The sequence below is a fragment of the Spodoptera frugiperda genome, chromosome 5 (genome assembly GCF_023101765.2).
Source record: "Spodoptera frugiperda isolate SF20-4 chromosome 5, AGI-APGP_CSIRO_Sfru_2.0, whole genome shotgun sequence".
Lineage (NCBI taxonomy): Eukaryota > Metazoa > Arthropoda > Insecta > Lepidoptera > Noctuidae > Spodoptera > Spodoptera frugiperda.
In genome coordinates, this window is record NC_064216.1 from 4,376,554 (window position 1) to 4,398,939 (window position 22,386).

At 33.9% G+C, this 22,386-nt stretch overlaps 1 protein-coding gene across 1 annotated transcript in view; it reads left to right on the forward strand.

The window, feature by feature from the left end:
- The window catches only part of LOC118271686 (protein bowel), a 35,319-nt gene extending 15,258 nt beyond the window's left edge, over nucleotides 1–20,061 (forward strand). Inside the window, exon 3 of the mRNA XM_035587833.2 lies at nucleotides 17,759–20,061. Coding sequence (XP_035443726.2) covers nucleotides 17,759–19,040 — 1,282 coding nt within the window. The 3' untranslated portion in view covers nucleotides 19,041–20,061. The remainder of the gene's footprint in view (nucleotides 1–17,758) is intronic.
- Nucleotides 20,062–22,386: the final 2,325 nt, after the last annotated feature.

The window sequence follows — 22,386 nt, forward strand, 5'->3', positions numbered from 1 at the left end:
CTCAACAGGTAAACGTATTATTTAAATGATTCTTCGGACTATTGCGTGTTTGGTTGCAAAACGCTTTTTTGTCGCTATCCAACCAATTAAGTTTAGTATTCGCGTGATTCGGATTCACAGATAAAATAAAAGGCAAATCGTTGTCGGATTCTTGTTTCTGTGTTCATAATTGACTGTTTTATAATATCACTTGTATTATAAAAACAATTGGTTAGTTTTTTAGGATTTGAGTTTTTAGGTTGAATGCCAAATGGGTTGACGTGTTTGGTCATTAAGAGTATAATCCTATTATTCATATATATCGCTTTAATTAATTTTATGCTCTCGGTTTCCTACATCAGTGAACACAACGTACAATGTACATGTATTTGTACTTAAATGTTCTCATTCTTGACCCATCTAATAAAAAATATCATTAGCTAAAACTGCATTTTATATAATCTCCCACAAAACGTCAGTTTTCAATTAACATTCCTGCGATACAATCGGTGCGATTAATCATACTTTAGCTATCGCAAAAACGGAAAGTAACCCATTCGTAATCCGAAAACCTGTCTCTTGATGTCGAAACGTCAGTCTTCAGGGTTCCTTAGGCTTATGATAAGTAAAACTTATCTATACTGTCAATCGAACGCAGTAATTGAACAAAGTAAAAATTTACATTTAAAAAAGCAACTGATAATATCATAAAAACGTATTTGCAACTTGATACTTGTGTCACTAAACATTTTTTTTCGCAAACATGTTTTGTTATCCCCCACAGCGATTTACGCGTATAAATTTCTGGACCTGATACTTGACCAAATTGCAGTTCATTGTGTTAATCCTCTGCGGAATTTTATAATCCGGTCCGAGTTCTCTCAGATACTTCTTTTATCATATTTTTATGAGAATAGTGCTCATTTTATAATATCTCTGAGAGTCGGAATGCGGTCAAAGGATAAATAAAAATACAAATTCACCTATAAATTTATACAAGTGTCAGGTAGCGCCACCTGTCGGCTCATGAAATACTGGCTTAAGGTGAGCCGAGTACCAACCGTTTACTATAATGACTGACATTTAATTAAGTTTTGCCATTTACTAGCCTCATATGTGCCCGATTCTTAGCGCTCGACCACATGGCACTCGCAAGTAGGTTATATTTAAACTTTATCCATGTTCATATAAAACTAACAAACAAACATTCAAAGAGAAACAATAAAGGATTGGAATTTTCACTGGTAATATTTTTTATGTTCATTCAATGTCAACCAATGCAGCTCTCGACATAAAACAAAAGTATTTTATGGATATTTCTCTTACAACAATAGAGGATTTATCTCATGACTACAAAACTGGAGTTCAAATGGTTTTTTAAAGAGAAAAAGCCTTAAGACTATCACAATAAAGTTTATTACAAGATGTCAAGTAAACTTATGCGTGTTAAGGCGTGGGTTGACAAGACTTATGCTTATCGTCGATTTAGCATTTCTTCGCTACTTAATCCAGTTTTTAAAAGCCATTAAGCTTGTAGTAGCAATCTGTATTGCTTGTTTTCTGTCTACCATCTGTGAACGAGACGTAATGATTTACAATCGAACTCGTTAATTCTTTTTTTTTTCACCTACACCAATTCTTTAATCTTATTTAGATTAAAATTCTTCGTCTTCTACTTTTTTTGTATCTTCTCCATTAACATTCGTTTTATCCAAGACCGATTTATTTTTGATTGCATTAAAATCTGTGTTGCGTTCACTGTGTTATGGAAGATTTTAAAAGTCGGTTCCATAACTTCACTTAAGGCTTGCTCAAGAGTTCGCTTGAAATATTTCTGAGTGTTGTCGAGGAGGCCCGTGCAAACAGTGACCGGTCTGTTGTCCAAACAAAGCGGGTGTACCGGTGCCATCCACTATGTGGCCTCTAAACTCGAGCCCACGTTCAAGAATATTTGTATTTACATTAACATCCTCCGCTATTTGTATACGAATAATGTAATTACCTTTATGTACATCGGAGACCAATTTCTTTGGAATTGGTGTGTTCAGCGCAGGGGCTTTACTGCACAGTACAAGCAAACTTCATTAAATTTGAAGGTCTTTCATTGTAGTTGAAATCGTCACGCGTTAGCATAAAGACTATTATCATAACTTTCCTTATTTAATCTGATTTGAATCTGAATATGATCGATTCTTCACATTATTTACTGTCATTAATCCTTTGACACAAAAAATGTCCACGGTATAGAAAAAAACATTTGAAGTTTACAAATATTTCAAAGCTAGATTCCATTGTTGGGGAAAGGTATTCCTTTCTGTATCAACCATTAATCATATGACGAAGCCATCCTTAGATAAAATCCGTGGCCACGCACACATGCATGTGGAGGCTGTGTAGGTAACTTGACACACACAAACCAATTTCAAAACGGGTACAGATTAAAAATCTCCTTATTTTATGAAATTCTCAGTAAATAACTGTCGTAAGGTTTTAAGATTAGCTCGATGTCTCGATGTCGTATTGTTCGTACGTGGTGTAATAGAATTTTAGTTGAACGAAAGTGGGTTTTTGTTTGAACTTCCAACTTTGTGTTTATTGCATTAAAACCGCATACATAGACGCGAAGTTTGTTTTACGACTTGGAAATAAATAGGTACAGAAGTTTACAATTCAATAATATATGGATACTGTAAGGAATATTATGTATTTTACTGCCAAGACTTTCAATTCACTCTCAAAATATATCATAACTCTTTTCATAAACTTTTATATCCATATTTTTAGGTTTTATTTATGTCTTTTCGTATAAACATTCTGTACCAAATCATAAGCGATCGAAGATAACCACAAAAATGCTTCGGAATCCTACGTGATGGCGCTCGGAGACATTAAATATGGTGGAAATGAGTTTTGATTTTATCTGGCATCGCATGCCCATGGGCAACTTGCTTGGCACGTAAACATTTTTGAAGAAACCCTAAATTATGTAAGAGCATTACATTAAAAGATATTTTTTTTATAATGACTTTATTTTTGTATGTGACTCTCAGGAAGATTTAAATGAAAAAAATATGGAAATGGGCCCACTTGTAAAGTCCACTTCACACTGTACTGCAGATGAAGTTGCATTAGTTGTAAAAATCTAACACTATAGCGTGAATTGGCCTTAAAAAGACATTGAAGAATAATAACACGGCAGTTGTCGATAGCAGGATGAAATCTATTAACATCTACTTCTTTTATAGTACCTTTGTGTCGCATCCAGCAATAAAAAAAAAATGAAGATGCTCCCTTGAGATTGTAGGGAAAAGGTAGATGCGTTTGCAACCAGACATAAAGTTGCAGGGCAACCGGTCGTCCTTGGCGGTTGAACCCTCTTGCACACCCATGGCTTTCCATACCAAGTTTATGGTACGTCCAAAAATGAATTATTGTAGGGGAAAACTTTGGTTTTAAAAAGTAGAAATAGTTCAGTTAATGCAGTAATATGATTCTATCTAGCTTACTGTCATCCACAGGACGGACATGTTAAAATTAAGGGAAATATAGAATAGAAAAAAAAAACAAATTTACTAGTCACTCCCTCAAATCCATAGAAACGGCAGCACACAAAAATTAAAAAGCATAAGAATAAAACTTTAATCCCGTTAACGAATTCTTTTTCGGTCGAATTCACTCAAAAAAAGAACGGCTTAGATATTGTGGCCAGTTCGAAAGATGAAATAATCACGTTATTTATTACCTGTGGCTGGGAGCAAGCGACTTTAATCTGTGCTCGACACGTACAGAACGATTTTATGGGAGATTAAAAGTAGTGATCGAATTTTGAAAAGTTTTTGAATAGTAATAAACGTGAGTGAACGTACTAGGGTTGTGCTGTAGAACTATTTTGTCGATGAAACTAATTTTACTTGGCTTGGCTTTGGCATTCTATGGCTTAGCTTGGTTTTGGTATTCTGTGTGATCCTTTGTTAGACGGACATCTTCTGTCGTATTTAAATAATCTGTGTAAATATACAAAACTAATTTAAAAATACTTCATAGGTTAGGTACCAAATGCGGTTTCTAAAGTGCTATGATTTTTACCGAATATTAATTTTATTTATTTAATGGGAACCCAACAGCTATACATGGTAAACAAATACCTAGTGGCAGAATAACGTCAGAAAGCCAATTATAGATTTTCACGGATTAAAAATACAGTATTCAAGAACTGAATATTGACAACTAATTCGTCTAATATCGATAAACTGAAATCATAACATATGTACAAACCTATGTACTCATATATTATTGTAGTCTGACATTAGACATCAATTCTGTTGAACTACTGATTTCGATAATTCTATTACTCACATCCTTGATAGATACAAACTAGAAAAAAGTGATTAAAATAATTCCTATTCTAATGTGTATCGAGTTTTTAATGCTCTCGATTAAAGGAATGTTTTAAAAACACTTTTTTTTCTTAATTCACTTAATGGCTTTCGATAACAAGTCTTTTTGTTGAAATAAATGGAAGCATTTTTTTATTTTATTTAATCTTCAATTGTTTCTATGCAACCATAAATTTTATTTAGTGTCACAGCATACTACTGAATTTTTATCTAAAAAAGTAGTTTATAAGCTAGAATATCTAATATTAGATACGATTTTAATGTGAGAACTAATTTCCATTTTATGTAAAAATTTATATGCAACTATTAAAATGGAATTTATCTTTAGGTATATAGCTATCGGTTTTGAATTCCCAGTAGTTATAAATACATTTTATAAAAATACGTTTATAAAATTAATTCTTTTTTCTTAGAATCTAGTATTATCAAGATTGCCTTCGATACCGATACACTTTGCCGGATACACATACCTAGTAGTAAATATTTTGTTTTGATTACGTATCATAGTATATGAAATAACGAAACTATTGTATACACAATAGTAATTCAACTACTTATTGAATGATAAAATATTTCTTTCAATCATTGATAACGAAGTAAATTAGTGATCTAGTTTATTTAAAAACTACACTTAGAAGTAAAAAAACGGAGCCACAAGCCTTTTTTATTTTGTCATTTATTGGTAAATATTTTCTAATATAAGTATTCTATTAATTGGTAATTTTGTAGTATAAAAGGCTAATTAATCATTTTTAAAATAATAATATTTTGTTGTAAAATTTATATTCATTTTTAAACTTATAGAGGGTTCTTTAAAATTAAAAAAAAATTCGGCCAGTTGCTACATTTCTTTGCTTCCAAGTATAAGCAAAAATGTTTACGATACTAAAAGCTACCAAACAGTTTGATTATTTTATTTGCCATAAAATCGTGAAAATGTACACCACCGTACTGCGTCGTTATTGAGTTAATTTTACACATCTAGCGTTTTACACAGAGATATAGAAATAACTACCTCCAACACGCAACCTAAGTATCAGACACTACTAAAATGCTTGTAAAACCTTGCCTTTACATCGTTCCCACATGTAAAGCAGCCTATAAAACTATCCACGATACGAAACGATTACAGACGATTACGTTCAATTACATACAGCACTAAAAGAAAATTTACGACTAAACCAAAATTAACACTGCTGCATCCCGATCCCTAATTGCACCTCCGCGTGGTAATAAATCATGTAGGATCAAACCGAACTGAAGGATTCAATCTAATTGGATTTGTACATAGAGTGGACCAATCAATATAGTTTGATTAATGATAACTCCTCTCCCTATATAATTGCCAGACGAGACGATCATGAATCAACTGCCTTCGTTATAAATCTGATAACTGGAACTCGTTTCGAACAAGATATTCACTTCCTAAGCTACTTCGATCCGATCCAGTTTAAGTTCTTTCAAAATACAACAACTTCAAACACATAGCCAAGTCGTTCGTTTTATCTAGTTGATATTTTAATCTTATCAGTGTATTTAATGAATAAACAGAACGGGACTAGAAACAATAAAAATATATTACCTACCTGTATTCAACGAATGTCATAGATATAGCAAGTTTTAGAATTTACAGTTCGATTTAATCAAATGGAGACGCGCCGTTTCATTATCGATTTTTGATCATAAGAATTCGGCAAATTACGAGTTATTGCTACTAGACATAATAGTGGAAACGATTTTTATAAAATGATCGTTTGTGGTCGTAAAACGAGAATAGAATCTGGTTCTAAAGATATATGAACCATGAAAAATTATGTTTTGGAACTATTGAAGCGCGACTCTGATGGAGGTATTTGATACTTGGACCTATCAAATATCAAACTTTTTTCTTATGAGGCGCCAATTTTTTGTGAGACAGACAGAAGACGTGTGTTAACCGAATATCAAGATCGATACAAAAACAATGTGATGGTCTCACGAAAATTATACTTAAATGGATGTCAGAACTGCTCAGACGCATGTTAGACAAAAAAAAAACACTACAATTAGTTAGTTACTACTTTAACATTTTTGACAGCATTTGTCTACAAGAAAATATTTAAGAATTTTTAAAATTTTCTTGAAAATCTATTTTCATAGAAATTACTTGACAAAAAGCCAGAAGTTTTAGGTAAAATGCACCTGATACTGTGCAAGTCAAGTACGCATTTACAATGAATGTTTGCGTCACTCAAAGGTGAAATTGTGTGTGAAGCGGCAGCGGCAAGCCGTCGCTCCCATTACGTCGCATGGCCGGCGTACGCGCAGTCAAACCGGCTGTGGACGTGACACTGTAAGAAGCTGGGTCAGTTGTTGAAAGTAATTTCTGTTGTACGATTTTAGAACACCGTGTCATTTTGTTTCGATATTTGACTACGACAATTAAAACCATTCTATGATCTGTTCTAATATTAATGAAAATTATAGTAATTGATTTTGTATTTTCCCTATAAAAGTACTTGAAAAGGTTGTAATGATTACATTGCTAGATGATACGGCATAAATATGTAAGTTCTTTGCGGTAAGTAAATAATTACTAAATTATTTGCGTACTTAGCATATCAGTTTTATTACTTTATTAAACCTTATCAATTGCTGTTCATAACTTCACTGGAAGATTTTCATGTGTCATATTTTATGGTACACTTAAATTAAAATTCAATGTGTATTAGTAAGCCTTGGCTCGTGTAGGAAGTTTCAAAACAATTTTCTAAGCTTGCTTTGATGATGGATAGAGAATCAACTAAATTATACCTTTCGCTGCTAGTAAGCTACCACAAAGCGTCGTGGTCCAACCTCGCCGCGCCGCTCCATTAGTATTTTCCATTTATTTTTTGTCCACGTACCTGTCCGACTTTTGGGGTTTGGACTTTTTATATCGTCGACCGCGCGACGAATACTAAATTTCTTTAGTATACAAACGAAAAATAAATGATCCACTGCCTCGCATTGCGGAACGATCTGTGTTATTTTTCGATTAAGTTTTTGTTGACGAACGACTTGGGCGTTATATGTGAGAGAATATTTTTTAATACAATGTCAATGTTACAAATTATCTGCAAAATAAGTCAAAATAAGGTCATAGAAAATACTTTAAAAGTACGCGTGAAGTATACCTGTTAAAAGTCAATTTGTTAATACAATATGAACCAGCGGAGTGACAAAAGAAGCAAAAGACTTTCATGTGTAGGTAGCGTCTAGACCATTACTGGGATCCGACGACTGCATTAACGACTCATTGTAGCTGCGAGATTGAAAGCACCTCGCCCACACAAAACCTATTAAGCTTCAACGTAACTACCTTAGAAATACTAACGACATATTATTTTTGAAACAGCACTCAGTAAAATATAATTCTTCAATGATAACGTTGATGAATGAATGAAACTTCATGCTAGCAGAAATTCAAATTAAAAATAAAATCAAATCTTTATCCACATTATATTAATCTTCCAACAAAAAAGTTGCAAATGTACAGTGAATGCTCAAGGAAATAAAAAAGCGTTGAATAAAAAATGTAATCGAATACTAAAACATTTAGCAATATCTTAAGATAATGATAACGAACCGGATTGTACGTTTGAAGCGACATAAAGTAATGTATATCGTTTACACGCTACAGAAGCGAAAGGAGAAGGTACACACTGTGCTAAAAATATAAACCAATTTTCGTCTTAGAAAGTGCTGATCACTGTCAACGTGGAAGCTTATTTGAGTGTACAAACACTCGGTTGAATACTGCAGGAAGTCTATAGACTATCTAGCGCTTGACACACAGTAATGGATGATGTAGATAAAGCCGAGAGACTGAGCAAGTTAATGATGCCGAGATATTGCCCATTGGACTAAGACGAGTAATATAAAATATTTAAAGTAGATGCCATCACAGTATACAGTACAGATAATAAGGAAGCCAAAGTAACTGTAAAAGTCAAAACTAAGAGAACGGCGATTGTTACAGCAAAATTATTGATCGTTGCAATATTTTAACCTTTTAGAAAAAAAAAAATCTAACTACAGACTTATTGTTTGAGTAACTAAACTCTTTCTTTTTGAAACTTACCTCAGTTTTGTCATTCAAAAGAAGCTTATTACCATAATACAAGTGCGGTTTGAAACAAAACGATATATCCAACATACAGACATCTCATTTTGTTAACGCGTTGCAAAAAACGTTCTAATGGTAATGCTAATTTCGCTCGCGTTGTTGCGAAAACACTTGGCTCATTTACATTATGTCATATACCTCTTGTAAATATTCTGCTACCTATACGGGTTCCTATAGTTCTGTTTTTAGAAATATTAGCTCGGCAGCGTCTATGCTAATTGGTGTTCTAAGTTTCTAGGCGTTAGAAACGACACATTTGCTAATTAGGCAAATGATTCTTTGAAGCATCCTTTTGTGCGGTCTTCTTCTAGGATATCCATGTGTGTCATAGTTTCTCCAGTCGAATTGATATTTGCATTTACGTTTTCCTTATTAGCCCCATCTTTAGATTTATTAGAACAATCTAAAACAATGTCATCCAAAGTTCCACTGTTAATCTCCGTCAAACAGTAAAGCATGAAATATAGCTGTGCCGACCAGAATAAGTTCACACGGACTCACTAAACAATTTCTGTCATTCAAATGTTAATTATTGGAAAGTAAAGCGTTGGCGTCATTTACTACTGATGCTGATATTAGTAGCATAACAATAAATCGTCTTAAAGGAAACCAGCTTAGTTGTAAAGAGATAAAAGTGCGTGGGCTCAAGACTCAGTGAACCGCAGTTGCTTAAGTACGCCTTTTATGCTGCTTAATACAGCAAACGCGTCTCCTGAGAAACATGTTCCGAGTTATTTAACGTTTACTTCACTGCGTAGACACTTCTCCTTAAGCTAAACAAAGCTGTATGTAACCTCATAAGTATGACAAATAGTAATATTTCTAGTAGGTATTTATAATACTTTAGGTAAATGATTAATGCTATCATTGTTGCTGCTAATGCATGAAATATTGTAAAAATATTCACTATTTATACTTAATTCTTACGACAGTTTCGAATACATCTGTCATTGTACCCAAAATACATCGCGACTTACGTATATTTATGAATCTCGTATTTATCATAAAATCATCGACACATTTGTTCTTAAATAATAATTTACATAAAACTGTAAGCTTTTAGTTTGGTCGCGTCTCTCGGTATGTTAAAACCGATAGAAAAGTCACGATTGTCAATAAAATCATGTTCGGATGCATCTGCCTGAAAGCAACGCGATTTTGAATAACAAAATCTGCTACTTCATTATTCAAATCGCAAGATTATGTTAATATAAGCTATTTGTAAGCACGTTTGATTTACTTATGTGCCAGTGTGCGGCATGTAACAGTTTCGTTGAATAAATTTATGTATTATCAACCGCTACCGTTCTGCATTTGTGTGGGTCTCGCAAATACACCTACGTTCAAATTAAGTTCTCCACTCATTATCATAAATACGGTGGCATTGTCTTCGTTGCCATATTTATGATATAAACGACTTAATTTAATTAGTGTGAAGTCTCGTTTTGTCTTCGCGTCTTCGTTTTTCTCATATATTTGGTTCTTTATGGATTCCGAAATATTAATGTGTTAAAAATTGAGGTAATATTTTTATATTACTTAATTCTACTACAAGTGAGTTTTTAATGTTGCAATCTTTAAAACGATAACTAGAAAGTGCTTGACACCCTTACCTTTACAAATCTGCTTAAAAATGTGTTACTTAACTTACAGTCAATGTAACTATAGTTTTCTAATTTTTCATTTCAATAACATTAGTAGTTAAAAATATAATTAGTAAAGTTAATGAGAAAAGCGTTTTACGATCAATCTATGCGATAGGTTTAGATAGCGTAGATGAACGGGAGGTACGTAAGGAGGGATCGGACAGTGACCCCAGCGGCATTCCATCGCGCGTCCGCCGTACCTGCTCTCTTTACTTTTAACTAGACTTTTTTATGAAAATCCTCACTACCATTGCTTTGATAAAACTGTTACTTAGCATTTCAAACATAGATTTTAGTATTACATACGATATACTAATTTTTATTCCCATAATTTCTGTTTGAATTTTTACATTATCTTCGAGTTTGTTTAAATTAAGTCTCTAGTCGTGTATATGAGGAAATTGTTCGAAGTAAATATTTTTACTTAGCACTTTACATTTCGTTTCTAATGCGTAAAAACTCGTGTTGTTATTGCCTTGTCCAAGCATTCAAGTGTCAAGTTCGTAGTTGGCAATAAAACACGGGTATAAGGTTGCAAGTCGACTGTCCATAAACAGCATAACGACACTCGGTTCTCGCCTTTTATATTTTAAAACTTACTAGTAATAAAATCTTGTCTCGGAAGTACACTATTAATTAATGAAAGAGATGAAGCTACAGGACAATTACTTTATAAAACCAACAGATATTCATCTAAAGAGGACTACGGAAAATTCGAAAGAACAAAAAATCATTTACTAAGAATGGGAGAAGCAAAATATGAATATGAACCTAAAGTAATAGATATAAGGTACATAGTGTGTAATAACACAGAATATAACATGTATAAGTACGTATGTAAGTAAAACGGAGCCCGGTTGGCTCACTCTATCTACCATTCAGACGTTGTAATAAGAAAAAAACGATGGAGAGAAATTGATTCGATCTGTGGTGTTGGTCATTGCGAAGACCGATTAATTCTTAGATATGGCTCCTTAACTATTGGTGTTCATTTGAAACTTATTCTATAGTATTTTTGTAGTAATAGCTAAAGCAAATTTTCTGATTTTAACAGATATAATGTGATCGTACTAAAACAAAGTTTCTCTCTTCATTCTCAACTTGTATTATGTATTATAATTATATAAACCACGCCCCACAACTTCACATTTTTTCAATCACTTACTTGTGATTGTGACAGTGTTTCAATTCTAAGCATTGTAACCTTCGGGCATGTCTATCATAGTTGTAACTCTACATCCGTTACCAACCAATCGAACATTCTACGATAGGCAATCTCAGAACACGATTGAATTGGAAAAAAACCATTTTGACCCGGATCGGTAGACGAAACATTTCTTTTATAATATTTTAAGTTTACAACGAAACTAGTTCTAGCTTCGTTTTAGTGGTTCATTGTATTTTAAAAGTTAATGTCTCGAATAAAGATACCAGAAACGTTAACTTTGTAGATATTCCGTCTCGTCACAACGGCTGTACATTGCAGCTTGTTAAGCAAAACGAGAACATTTTAGGAACCTGTTTCCGTACTTGCAAATGGTTTCTCAGCTTACCCAATTACATTTTCAACAGAAAAAAGAGCGTCAATATTTTTAGACGTTTTAAGTCAAGCAATCGACGCATTACGTTCAATTGCCACTTCGGTCAGCATTACGTCGCTATTATCAATTCAAGTTATTACTGTTTTATTGTTGATTTCATGAGTCACCTGTGTATTTTCTACACCGGCGCCATCTCTGGTAAGTGTGTTTCAAAACACATTATCCGCCCGGCAACCGTAATGGAAATATTTTTTAATGTAACCCATTAGCGCTGGATCTCGGTCCTCTCTGTAATTTGGAGTCAAAGTTTTTTAATCTTCGCTCCGAGTCTTGATGGGGTTCTGAGCGACTGTCCATCGCGATCCTTATCTCCAAGTATAATAAGAAGAGACAGACGTTACTTATATTTTATTTAACGTCAGAATTGATCGAACTGGTGCGATAAGATGCCAGCGAGGGTAAGATTTGTTTATGTCATAAATTATGTGTATTCTTTACGTGTGTCCCAATTCTTTTATTTTAAACGTATTTTTTGTCGTTGGAACTTCCGAACGAATGTTTGTTTGTTGTGACATTTATCAATTTCCTTAAATTAATTAGAACTTTTTTCATTCTGGTTTCGGGGCTTCACCATTTTACTAGCGTTCGTGTGTTTTATAGTTTTAGTTGGTTCGCATCAAACGTTTTCGTAGTAACCTAGTAATTGCCTTGTTAATTTGAATCTGGTGTCGGTCTCTCTGATGTTAGTAAAGCTGTTTGACTGGTGTTTCCGAATCCGTCATCATATGAAGTCGATCGTGGTTCTCGATTCATTTTAAAATGAAGATATCGCGTTCATTAGATATTTAAAATTTATTGGAAGTAATTTCGGCTTCGATATTAAAATATCAGGTTTTTATTTAATTGGAACACTTTTTCTTTACATCTATCGATGTTACGTTTTATGTTATGTTCTATGTTTTTATGGATTACACTGTACGATTCTCTCATCGTAAACACAAGCCAATAACCGTATTTGGTATTGATGTATTCAATGTACCTATTATTGTAACTGTTAGAGCCTATCCCTTACGTTGTGAAGCTATTAATCTTCATACTAATTACTATGTCCTCTTATAATACCAAAGCAATTTGATTCCAAAACTTTATTATGTACCTCGAATATTCTATTATTTTTTATCCTCATCCCAACCCAGTACATAAATCTATCATAAAGTTTAGAAGGTCCATCCATTATCTAATAATAATTCAAAATCTTAATAACCGACGTGGGTGTTTGGACTAGCTTGTGTGTACATTGAAACCGGTCTGTCCGTCAGTCACTACACAATATTTGCGTGACGCTGGCAGGTTCGCGCCCTTCCATTCTTATTCATTCATGATTTTTTTCTCTACTTCTTTACTTTCTCTTTACAATTTATAAAAACTGTCATGTTTATATGCTTTGTATGTTTCAGCTTTTAATATCTTTACCAAATATTTACTAAACTAAACATCTATCTTGTCCTCAAAACCCACTATCGGATCAATTTTTCCCACAAGACCTAGACCACAATTAGATAATTATGTCACGGCCGATGAATCTACTGCGACATCATACAATACACGACAAATAATTTCGAAATCCACACAACAGTGTATGCACTCAGCATTTCACAAATCTACCAATGAGGCATTGAGTTAGTTGTCCAATGTAGGTATTACCTCCTTAATAAGTAAAGTTACTTACAATTCCTAACTATTTATGCATAATTTGTGACAGACATAAAAGGCTTACTCTTAACCCCCGTACCTGGTCTCTTTGAGCTGTGCCGACGCACGTAATGTTGACATTTTTAATGTTGTCACTTGGCATTCTGCTTCACCTGTTAGAAAAAATGGAGGTGATATTATTGACGTGGCTACATTGCGTGGTGAAGTGTATTGTGCTGAAGTAATCTGAGTAGTTCATGATTGTAGTATAAGATTTCAATGTGATAGGAGCGAAATCATTGTCCGTTTCGTAAAACTTCTTGTTCATTGTAGTGTCAATGACAATGGATAGTGATATTATAAATTGTACAAGATTTTTTGTTTCAATGATCTGATATTGAAGTTTAGCCACAAGCTTTCTAAGGATACTGCTCTTCCAGTTTTTTATTTTATTATGTATTCGGTTCTATAGTCTAGCTCTTCTCAGAGTCTAGTTATTCAGAAATTAATTTGTATCTTTTTTAATCTCCATGCCCTTTGAGGTTCCACCACGAGGTACCTACTGTATAAAATTGCAAGGTTCCAGCATAGCAATTTAAACAGTCCTTGTCCATGGTTTAGGCAAACCCTTGAGTTTTTTTTTTACATAAAACATCCGTTTTTGGCCAACCATTATTGTTCAATAGCGTATAAATCATCGATAAAATTTTAGTAAGGTCAGCTTTAATTATATATACGGAAATCGATTCTCATAAATATTGGAATGGATAAAATAGCAAATGAGATTTTTTGATTGATCAATTTTCTAAATCAATGTTTCATAACTAGAGTTTTGACGCAAGTTTACTTGAAGCAATTAACTAATTTAGTGCCAAAAAAGGAATTTTCGCAAACTTTGATAAGTTTGTTTATATTCAATTTCAACAAAAACAAAAATATTATATATAGTCAGCTACTTTAGACATTTGTTTTTATATTAGAGACATAACTAAAATAGGAAGCTTTAGCAGCAGTTCATAACCTCTGTCATTAATCTAGACTGTAGCTGCTAAAACAAAAATTGACGGTTCATTGTCAAACTAAAAATAATTCTCGTTTATAACATTTTGTTATATGAGAATTTGGGAAATAAAAACCGAACTTTTTGCGTTTCTACGAATTCAATGTGCGAACATAAGAGCGAAGTAAAATGCGTGCACAATCCGTGTAATTGGCAGTTTGGGTCGTTACTCCTTTTTAGAGATCCGTATGTACAATTGTATGTACAAAGTTACAATGTGTTTCTACTTTGTAAGGAAACGTTTCATTGTGCTCTGGACCTATAGAGAACGAAGTAACCGAAAAGAGTTTAAAATTGACTTATATTCTTGGAGAATCAAAATTAAATAGTGTGATCCGAGTCCCCAACAACCCTTGAATTCCAAACTCCCTAACACCTCCGGCGTTTTGGGTGTCCGGGAAAAAGTTATGAACTTTATTTTTCGGGTAAATGATGATATTTTTTCTTATTTTCACATGCTTCAATATTTTTTTCCTTGATGAAAATAATTTAACTATCTAATACACTTATCAATGTACACCTAACAGGACGGACATCGAACAGATTTTTATGATTTAAAAGATATTTAGATAACCACTTAAACGGATTTGATGGAATCGATTTCTATCATAAACTCGGAATTAAATTTGGATATTATAATATTTCACTAGCGCGGCCACTCGAAAGCATACATAAAAATGATAATCGCTGCATAAAGATAAAAGATTTCGATTACGATACAGACGCAATTTTATCGATTTATTTAGATATTTATCGATCACCAACCTAATGCTAAGGTAATAATAATATGTTTATTACATTTGCCTACTTGAGTAGGCTAAGCATTACAAATAGCAATAGATGACAGTAAAATATTTACGGCTGTTTTATCTTCACATTTGAATGCAGGGAAAATTTGATTACATAAATTTTATTGTACACATTTAGTTCAAACATGCTCTATACAAAGCTTTGTTACTTCACTGATTTATTCATTCACTTTATGGTTAAGAAGACAATAAAATCCCAAATGCAAATGCTATTTATTTTTCCATAAATGTTTGCATTAACAAATTCTTTACCATCCATAATTTGGTCACCATCTTAGCTAGCAATCACTCATGCATTATTTTGACATTCTTTCTGAGACTTTCTGTCATCTCTACTTACTTTTAACCGGTTATTACCTTATGTAACTACGCATCTTCACAACGCATTCTTTGCATGACAAGCCAAAGAATTTTTGTAGTCATCATCATTAAATGGACCACGCTCAGTCTATTCTTCATTTAGTTTTTTATCAAGTTTCTCATGATTAACTAGGTCTACGGACTCTGTGTCACTATCATTAGCTAGATTATTTTTTGTAATATCATCGTGGCTAATTCTTTTAAGCGTTTCAGGCTCCATTTTTAAGATTACTATCGAGTCATTGAACTAAGAAATACTTAGAACGAGTATTTGTAAGTGCACTTAAATTAAATTGATGGTACTTCTAGCACTAATATTCAGTTATGAGTAAATACTACAGATATTTTTAATGTATGGTTTATTGTATAGGTATGCTAGCGTGTGGCGCAGCCGCAGGGCACGCCGCCATATTGGATATTATTTCGTTTTGTGTTTAAATTGTAAATGGAGGCTTGCATGCATAACATATGTATACACAAAAATATTACATCCTGTCATATAAGCCAGACGTTTAAAGACTTAAAATGTATTTAATTTTGAAATTAATATTAAGTGCAAGCCAAAGTTGATAAGTATCTTAATTATGTGTAGCAATTTCGCTTCCTAACACATTAATCAAAAAGTAATTAATAAAATGTATTATACATTTTTACTTACACAACACGTATTTCCCGACTATCTCTATAATGTATCTTCAACAAAACAGTCGTGACTATTTCTGTACTAAACATTTTGACAATCGCCTACACTTTACAAAATCCTTTATTTTATTCATGCATTTTAGTTTTAAGAATTTTTTTATTGAATAACTATTAAAAATGCAAGTTCAAGTTTACCTTACCTTAACGAATCAAGTTTTGCCATCATCGTTCCGTTTTAAGAAACATGGCAGAACACAAGCATGTTATTAACATGATTACACGAAGTTCTCAATACTTCCTTTTATCAATTCTTGTACCGACCTCGGATGGGTGTTTCCTCAAATAAAAATATATCGGCATGCAATTATAAAAGTGATGTAAGAAAAAGCATTTTTATTTAAACGGTAAATAATGCAAAACGGTAACGTAAAACATACATTTCCATAACATTTATATAGTTTAAAACAAGCTACCGGCTTCAGTAAAGCATTGACTTCATACTATAAATATCCACAAATTTAAATCGTGATCTTGACTTTCAAAAGCAACATACTTGGTATTTCAAAAGTAACATTTCTAAATAAATAATTATACTTAGACGTTTAATTTTAACTAAGCATAGTCGAGTTAGTCTCAATGACGTATCGCAAGCCATTCACAATAAATAATGACAGGTTGTATTAATATACACCTAATAGAAATTGTAATTGAGCCCGGTAAGCCACGTATACTATAAAACACTGTTTTCACATCGCTCGCCTACCTACAAGCTATAAAGCAGATGGTCACTAGTTATTCAATATCGCCGCTGTTAATAATATTAATCGCAGCGATTGGCCACAAAATGCTTTTAACGTAATTCGATTCGGTTGGACTGGAACTCTTGTGGAACGGAACCAACGAAACTTGGCCTTCCCATTCCCCTCCACATTTGCGATCCATTAACAAAACGGGGAAGTGAAAAGAATTAGCGGAGGTCTTCAAAAAATGGTGAGGCTGTACGTACTGAGCGCATGCGACGTCGCTGAGCTCGCCTTGAGACTAAAGGCTCATGTTACTCGGATCACGTTCAAGGCGCGTCTGAACATTGAACAGTATAGTGGTTGCCGACATTAAAATTTTACTATTATACTGTATAGAATTGTGTAAAGTACAGTTATTGTATTATCTCAAATGACATCTACTCACTTTAGTAGCGGACAATGAAATACTGCAGACGACAAAAGGTCGTTCCTCTCTTAATGAATGAACGCCTCCAAATCCAATCAAAACCCGTTTCTGATACATTGTTATGTACCATAAATAAACCACGTTTCGTATTATCAGCGAAACTTGTGTTCAAATTCACTCCGCCTCTACTCCGACATTTAATTAAACCACGATATTTTATGGTACGAATCATTAAAGCGTTCCCAAGGAACATTCTTATCCAGATGCAAAATTAAATATAGCACAGACATTTAATTTCACTTTCTTTTGTTATAGGTACATACACTCAAAGGAGAAGCCGTTCAAGTGTACAGAATGCGGGAAAGGATTCTGCCAGTCAAGGACCCTGGCGGTTCACAAAATCCTTCACATGGAAGAATCGCCTCACAAATGTCCGGTTTGCAGCCGAAGCTTCAATCAACGGTCAAACCTCAAGACTCATTTGCTAACTCACACGGACCATAAACCTTACGAGTGCAATTCTTGTGGTAAAGTATTCAGAAGAAACTGTGACCTGAGGAGACATGCCTTGACACATGCTGTTGGTGACGTGCCACCAGGTGATGTCTTAGATGTAGGTGAAGAAGATATTGGTAGACCAGGATCACCTATAGAACCTGGTTTTGACGATGAAGATCCAGAGTTGTCGTCACCAGAGCATTCCCCTGTAAGACGAGCGCGGTCCTCTTCCATCGAAAGTATTGGAAGAGAGCAAAGTGAAGAACGACCTCCACGACGGACGTCACCATCTCCAGTGGAACGAACTCACTGCCACCATAATGAGCAGAGAGACAGAGCAAGCCCTTACACTATGCGTCCTCAACACCAAGAGAAACACATGCGTATGCCATCAGATTTATATGAAAAACGGCGGTACACGTCAGATGAAATTATAGAAAAGGAGATGCGATACAATGAGCCTCCTGAGCCACAGATCAGACACCCTCAACTACAAATACGCAGAGACCTTCATCAAGTTGCACCTCCTGATTCTACAAAAATGAGTCAAATGGCCAGTCCTCCTATAGATCCTGGGCCTTCTGGTATGTACCTGAGTCCGTTTAGAAAGAGAAGCCATCCACCTGATATTGGAGATAACGTGAGAACTTGTGCAGCAGTGTATCGAAGCCGATCACCCGAGCCTACTAACTTAACAATGCCTCGGCAGTCAATGGGAAATGGAGAAGTTGTAGTTGGACTTCCACCATCCATGTTGGGAATGCCATCTTATCATAAGTTTGGCTTGCCCATGCCTCCGCCTCACCCTCAAATGGCGTACGGTCCTGTTCCTCATCCAATATTAGGACCACAGCAGACGGTGGCACAAGATTTAATAGTTAAACACGCGCCTCCTAAAGACACAACTCCTGGCACTTCCACTCATGTCACCAATTGTAAGGATGGTCAGAAAGACCCTGAAGAAGGCAGTTCGAGCTTTATAACAAGTGGAATAAAGAACATTGTTGGGATACAACCGCCAGCTAATCCGAAGCCAGGAACAAGCTCGTCGACAGGACCGAAGAAAGGATTCAGTATAGAAGATATTATGAGACGCTGATGAATTTTGACTAGCACCACTGTCTGAGAAGAGTTACTGTATACAAATGAGATTGCTTAGAATTATATTACGTTAAATTTTAGCCTGTAAAGACGTGTTGCCTTATTTTGTTTAGCTACATAGTAAGAAGAATATTTTGTAACGCGTGTATACTCTGTGGGCAGTGGTTCTGATAATTGTATAGGTGCATTTCTAGAGAGATTTAAGATATGAAATTGTATTTGTACCTAATTTTAGATTAACTTTAATGAGAAGTATTATTAGTCCAAGTTTCGATTATACAGATTGTAAAATTTCTAGAGGTATGTTTGTACGTATTCGCAACGTGGATTTGGTTTTCGTAAAGATCTCATAAGGTTTGTTTGTGCAGTGTTTTGTTTACCTCCAAATTTTAAAAATTTAGTTTATTGAAGAAATATTTAGGCAATAATGTTTATTTTCTCGTTTTATTGTTGTATGTCGTCGGCGGACAAAACAAATGTCAGTGTGATTATCTTTTGTTTGAACCCATCAATGCTGATTTGTAATATTTTTTAAAGTAATTTTCTAATAATTAAGAGCATAATTTTTAAAAATAAATTAAGAATTGACTGGTTCTTATAGCAGCTGTTATTTATTATTTAGTTATTTTATAATTTAATTATTGAGAATGTTAGTTTTATATTATTGTCGGGCAATAAGCAGTTTTATTGATAATCGTGATTTTTAATTTAAGATTTTTATATTATAGAACATTGTAAATATATGATTACATTGTTAGTTTTAATTTTAATATTAAAATAGTTGGTTATACAAACAATTATTTGTTGAAATTGTTCATGATAAATTAAATAAAACTGGACTGTTATAATTAAAATACATGAAAACTGTTATGAAATGTTGCAAAGCCTTTAGTTGTATAACGCAGACTCTACTAAATAGTTTATTAGTTCTTGCTCAGATGTAATTAGGGAAGTACTTTATATGTACATTCGTATTTTTATAATATTATAATTAATTAATAAATTATGATGACACTTAACTTTATAGTTTTAATCATCTCCATAAACCCATTCTTTTGAAGTTATACGTAGTAGTCAGGGAAAACATCCCGACTTTCATCAGTTATGTTTAGCCTCAAGCTTAAGTCGCAGCTCCGAAACAGCTTCGCTGTGGCAAAATTTTTTTAATTCAATGGGATGTTTTGTGCATAGGGCTGATTAGAGCTGAAGGCTCAGAACCAACATATAACATAATCTCTATATGTATCTGGGTGACCTCATTTACTATTCGTTTGTCACGCTAAAATTAGGTAATTTTGATGTTGAATTATTTGTGGAAGTCCAGGGCAAGTCTAAAAGTTGAGACAAGAATGTTCGAGGCGGAACGAAGTTTGTCGAGTCAGCTAGTGTAGCATAAAACAAGACTAGAAAATTTATATGGTAGTTCAGTCGTTGAAATACATGTATCAGACTTTGACATTGATTCATCACTCAAGTGACCACCAACGAGGCAATTGAGAGCACACTTAATCTTTCTAATACTAATGGAAAATAATAATTAACGTTAATAAACATGTCAAGTATAATTACAAAATGTTCTCTTACATATTATAAATTGTGGCAAAGTAATTAAGTTGCGAAATCAAAATTTAGCGATAAAAGAGATTGATATTGATTCAATTCGTTTCGATACCTACACTACTAATGTTATTTACGACTTCTGCTAAGTTGAGGCTGTTACTACTAAGTTTAAAAAAATCTAATTTATCAAAACAAAGTTCCGGCTCAAAGCAGGAGTAAGAACTGGGTGGTTTTTAGTCAGTAAGAGTCTGACACTCTCTCGCCTCACTCAAGGCGGGAGAAGACCTTTTGTCTCCGAGGAGGTAAGCAGAGGTGCACATTACGGCACGTAATGCCACTGTACAATGTACACGCACTTTTCACCATTTGTGTTATAAGTACCATGTATTAGGGGGTTAACCTATTTCCATATACTGATACTGCTACTACTGACAAATTTAAATAAAAGTCCATTAATACTTTGCCCAACCCGGGAATCGAACAGAGAGACTCATTCATTCGATCCGGCAGTCACAATTGTGACCACTCGACGAAAACGAGGCAGTTAAAGTTAAACGTACATTATGTACATTAAACTCGTACTTTTATCTTTAAAAAAGCGTCATCCAACTCAGTCTTGTCCAATTTTGGAAAAGTAAATCCTACGTTTTGCCCCACGATCCAAGGACGGATAATGTATCAAAATTGTAAGAATTTTTAGTTCCTATTCGAAAAGTATCAACATTTTATTATTTAAACTGATTGAAACAGGATCTTGTCTGACCATTAATGGAACATATTACAAAGCGATCTCCAAACACGTTTGGCATTAGAGAATGTCAAATAATTTAATTGAAACAGCAATAAAACAATAGGAGGTCTCATTAATAAAAGCTGCTCAAAACGTTCAACGAACCTAATTTAATTAAAAATAGTTCATTCATTTTTTTCCGTATATTTAACTTTGGATTTTTTATATATTATAGGTTTTATAAAATTATATTTAGTAAAACTCGAATAAAGCTCGGTAGTTCAAAATGGTTAGTTTGATTTCTAGATGCGAAAATTAGTTGTTTTGGATACGTTTTTTGTAAGACGAGGTATTAATTTTGCTTATTTTAGTGGAAAATATTTTCTTACCTGTTTATATGGTAAAGAATCTCTGGACGCGTAAAAAGTCTACCAAGATATAGGAACTACTATGCTTGTAGGTTATGTTTGTGTAGTTTAGTAGTTTGGATTTTCTGGGCATACAAGGCCAACCAACTCTTCAAGTCGAAATTAAGTTTTTAAACAAAATATGGGTAGTTAAAATCAGTCGTGCCTATGCCAAAATTGTTATTATAACCGAAACAAAAGTTGGAATTAATCTAATATCATTTTTTGCAAGATGATTCATTCATATGAAATAGGTATTCACATAAATAAAATATATGACGCTTGTTTTTTTTCCGAATGAATGGCCATTCTGTATTTACAACATTACACGTGTTTTTAATAGTATCTACTAATGAACACACAGCATCACTATGAATATGGATACCATATTGAGGGGCTCCAGCTAGAAAAGCAGGAGTAGGAACAGTACTTTTAGTCCCTCTCGCCTCGTCCAAGGTAGGAGAAACCATTGAATGATAATCCCGTATCAAGAAAATAACTATAGGCACTGTGGATCGATACGATAACCACCTTATAAGTGAGAAAATGCAATGTGATAATACCCTGTAAAATATTCAGAAATTCAGCCCCTGTAACCCGCTAGGCAGTCCGCAGCTCCAGGCTAGGCAGTCCACAGCTTGGGAATA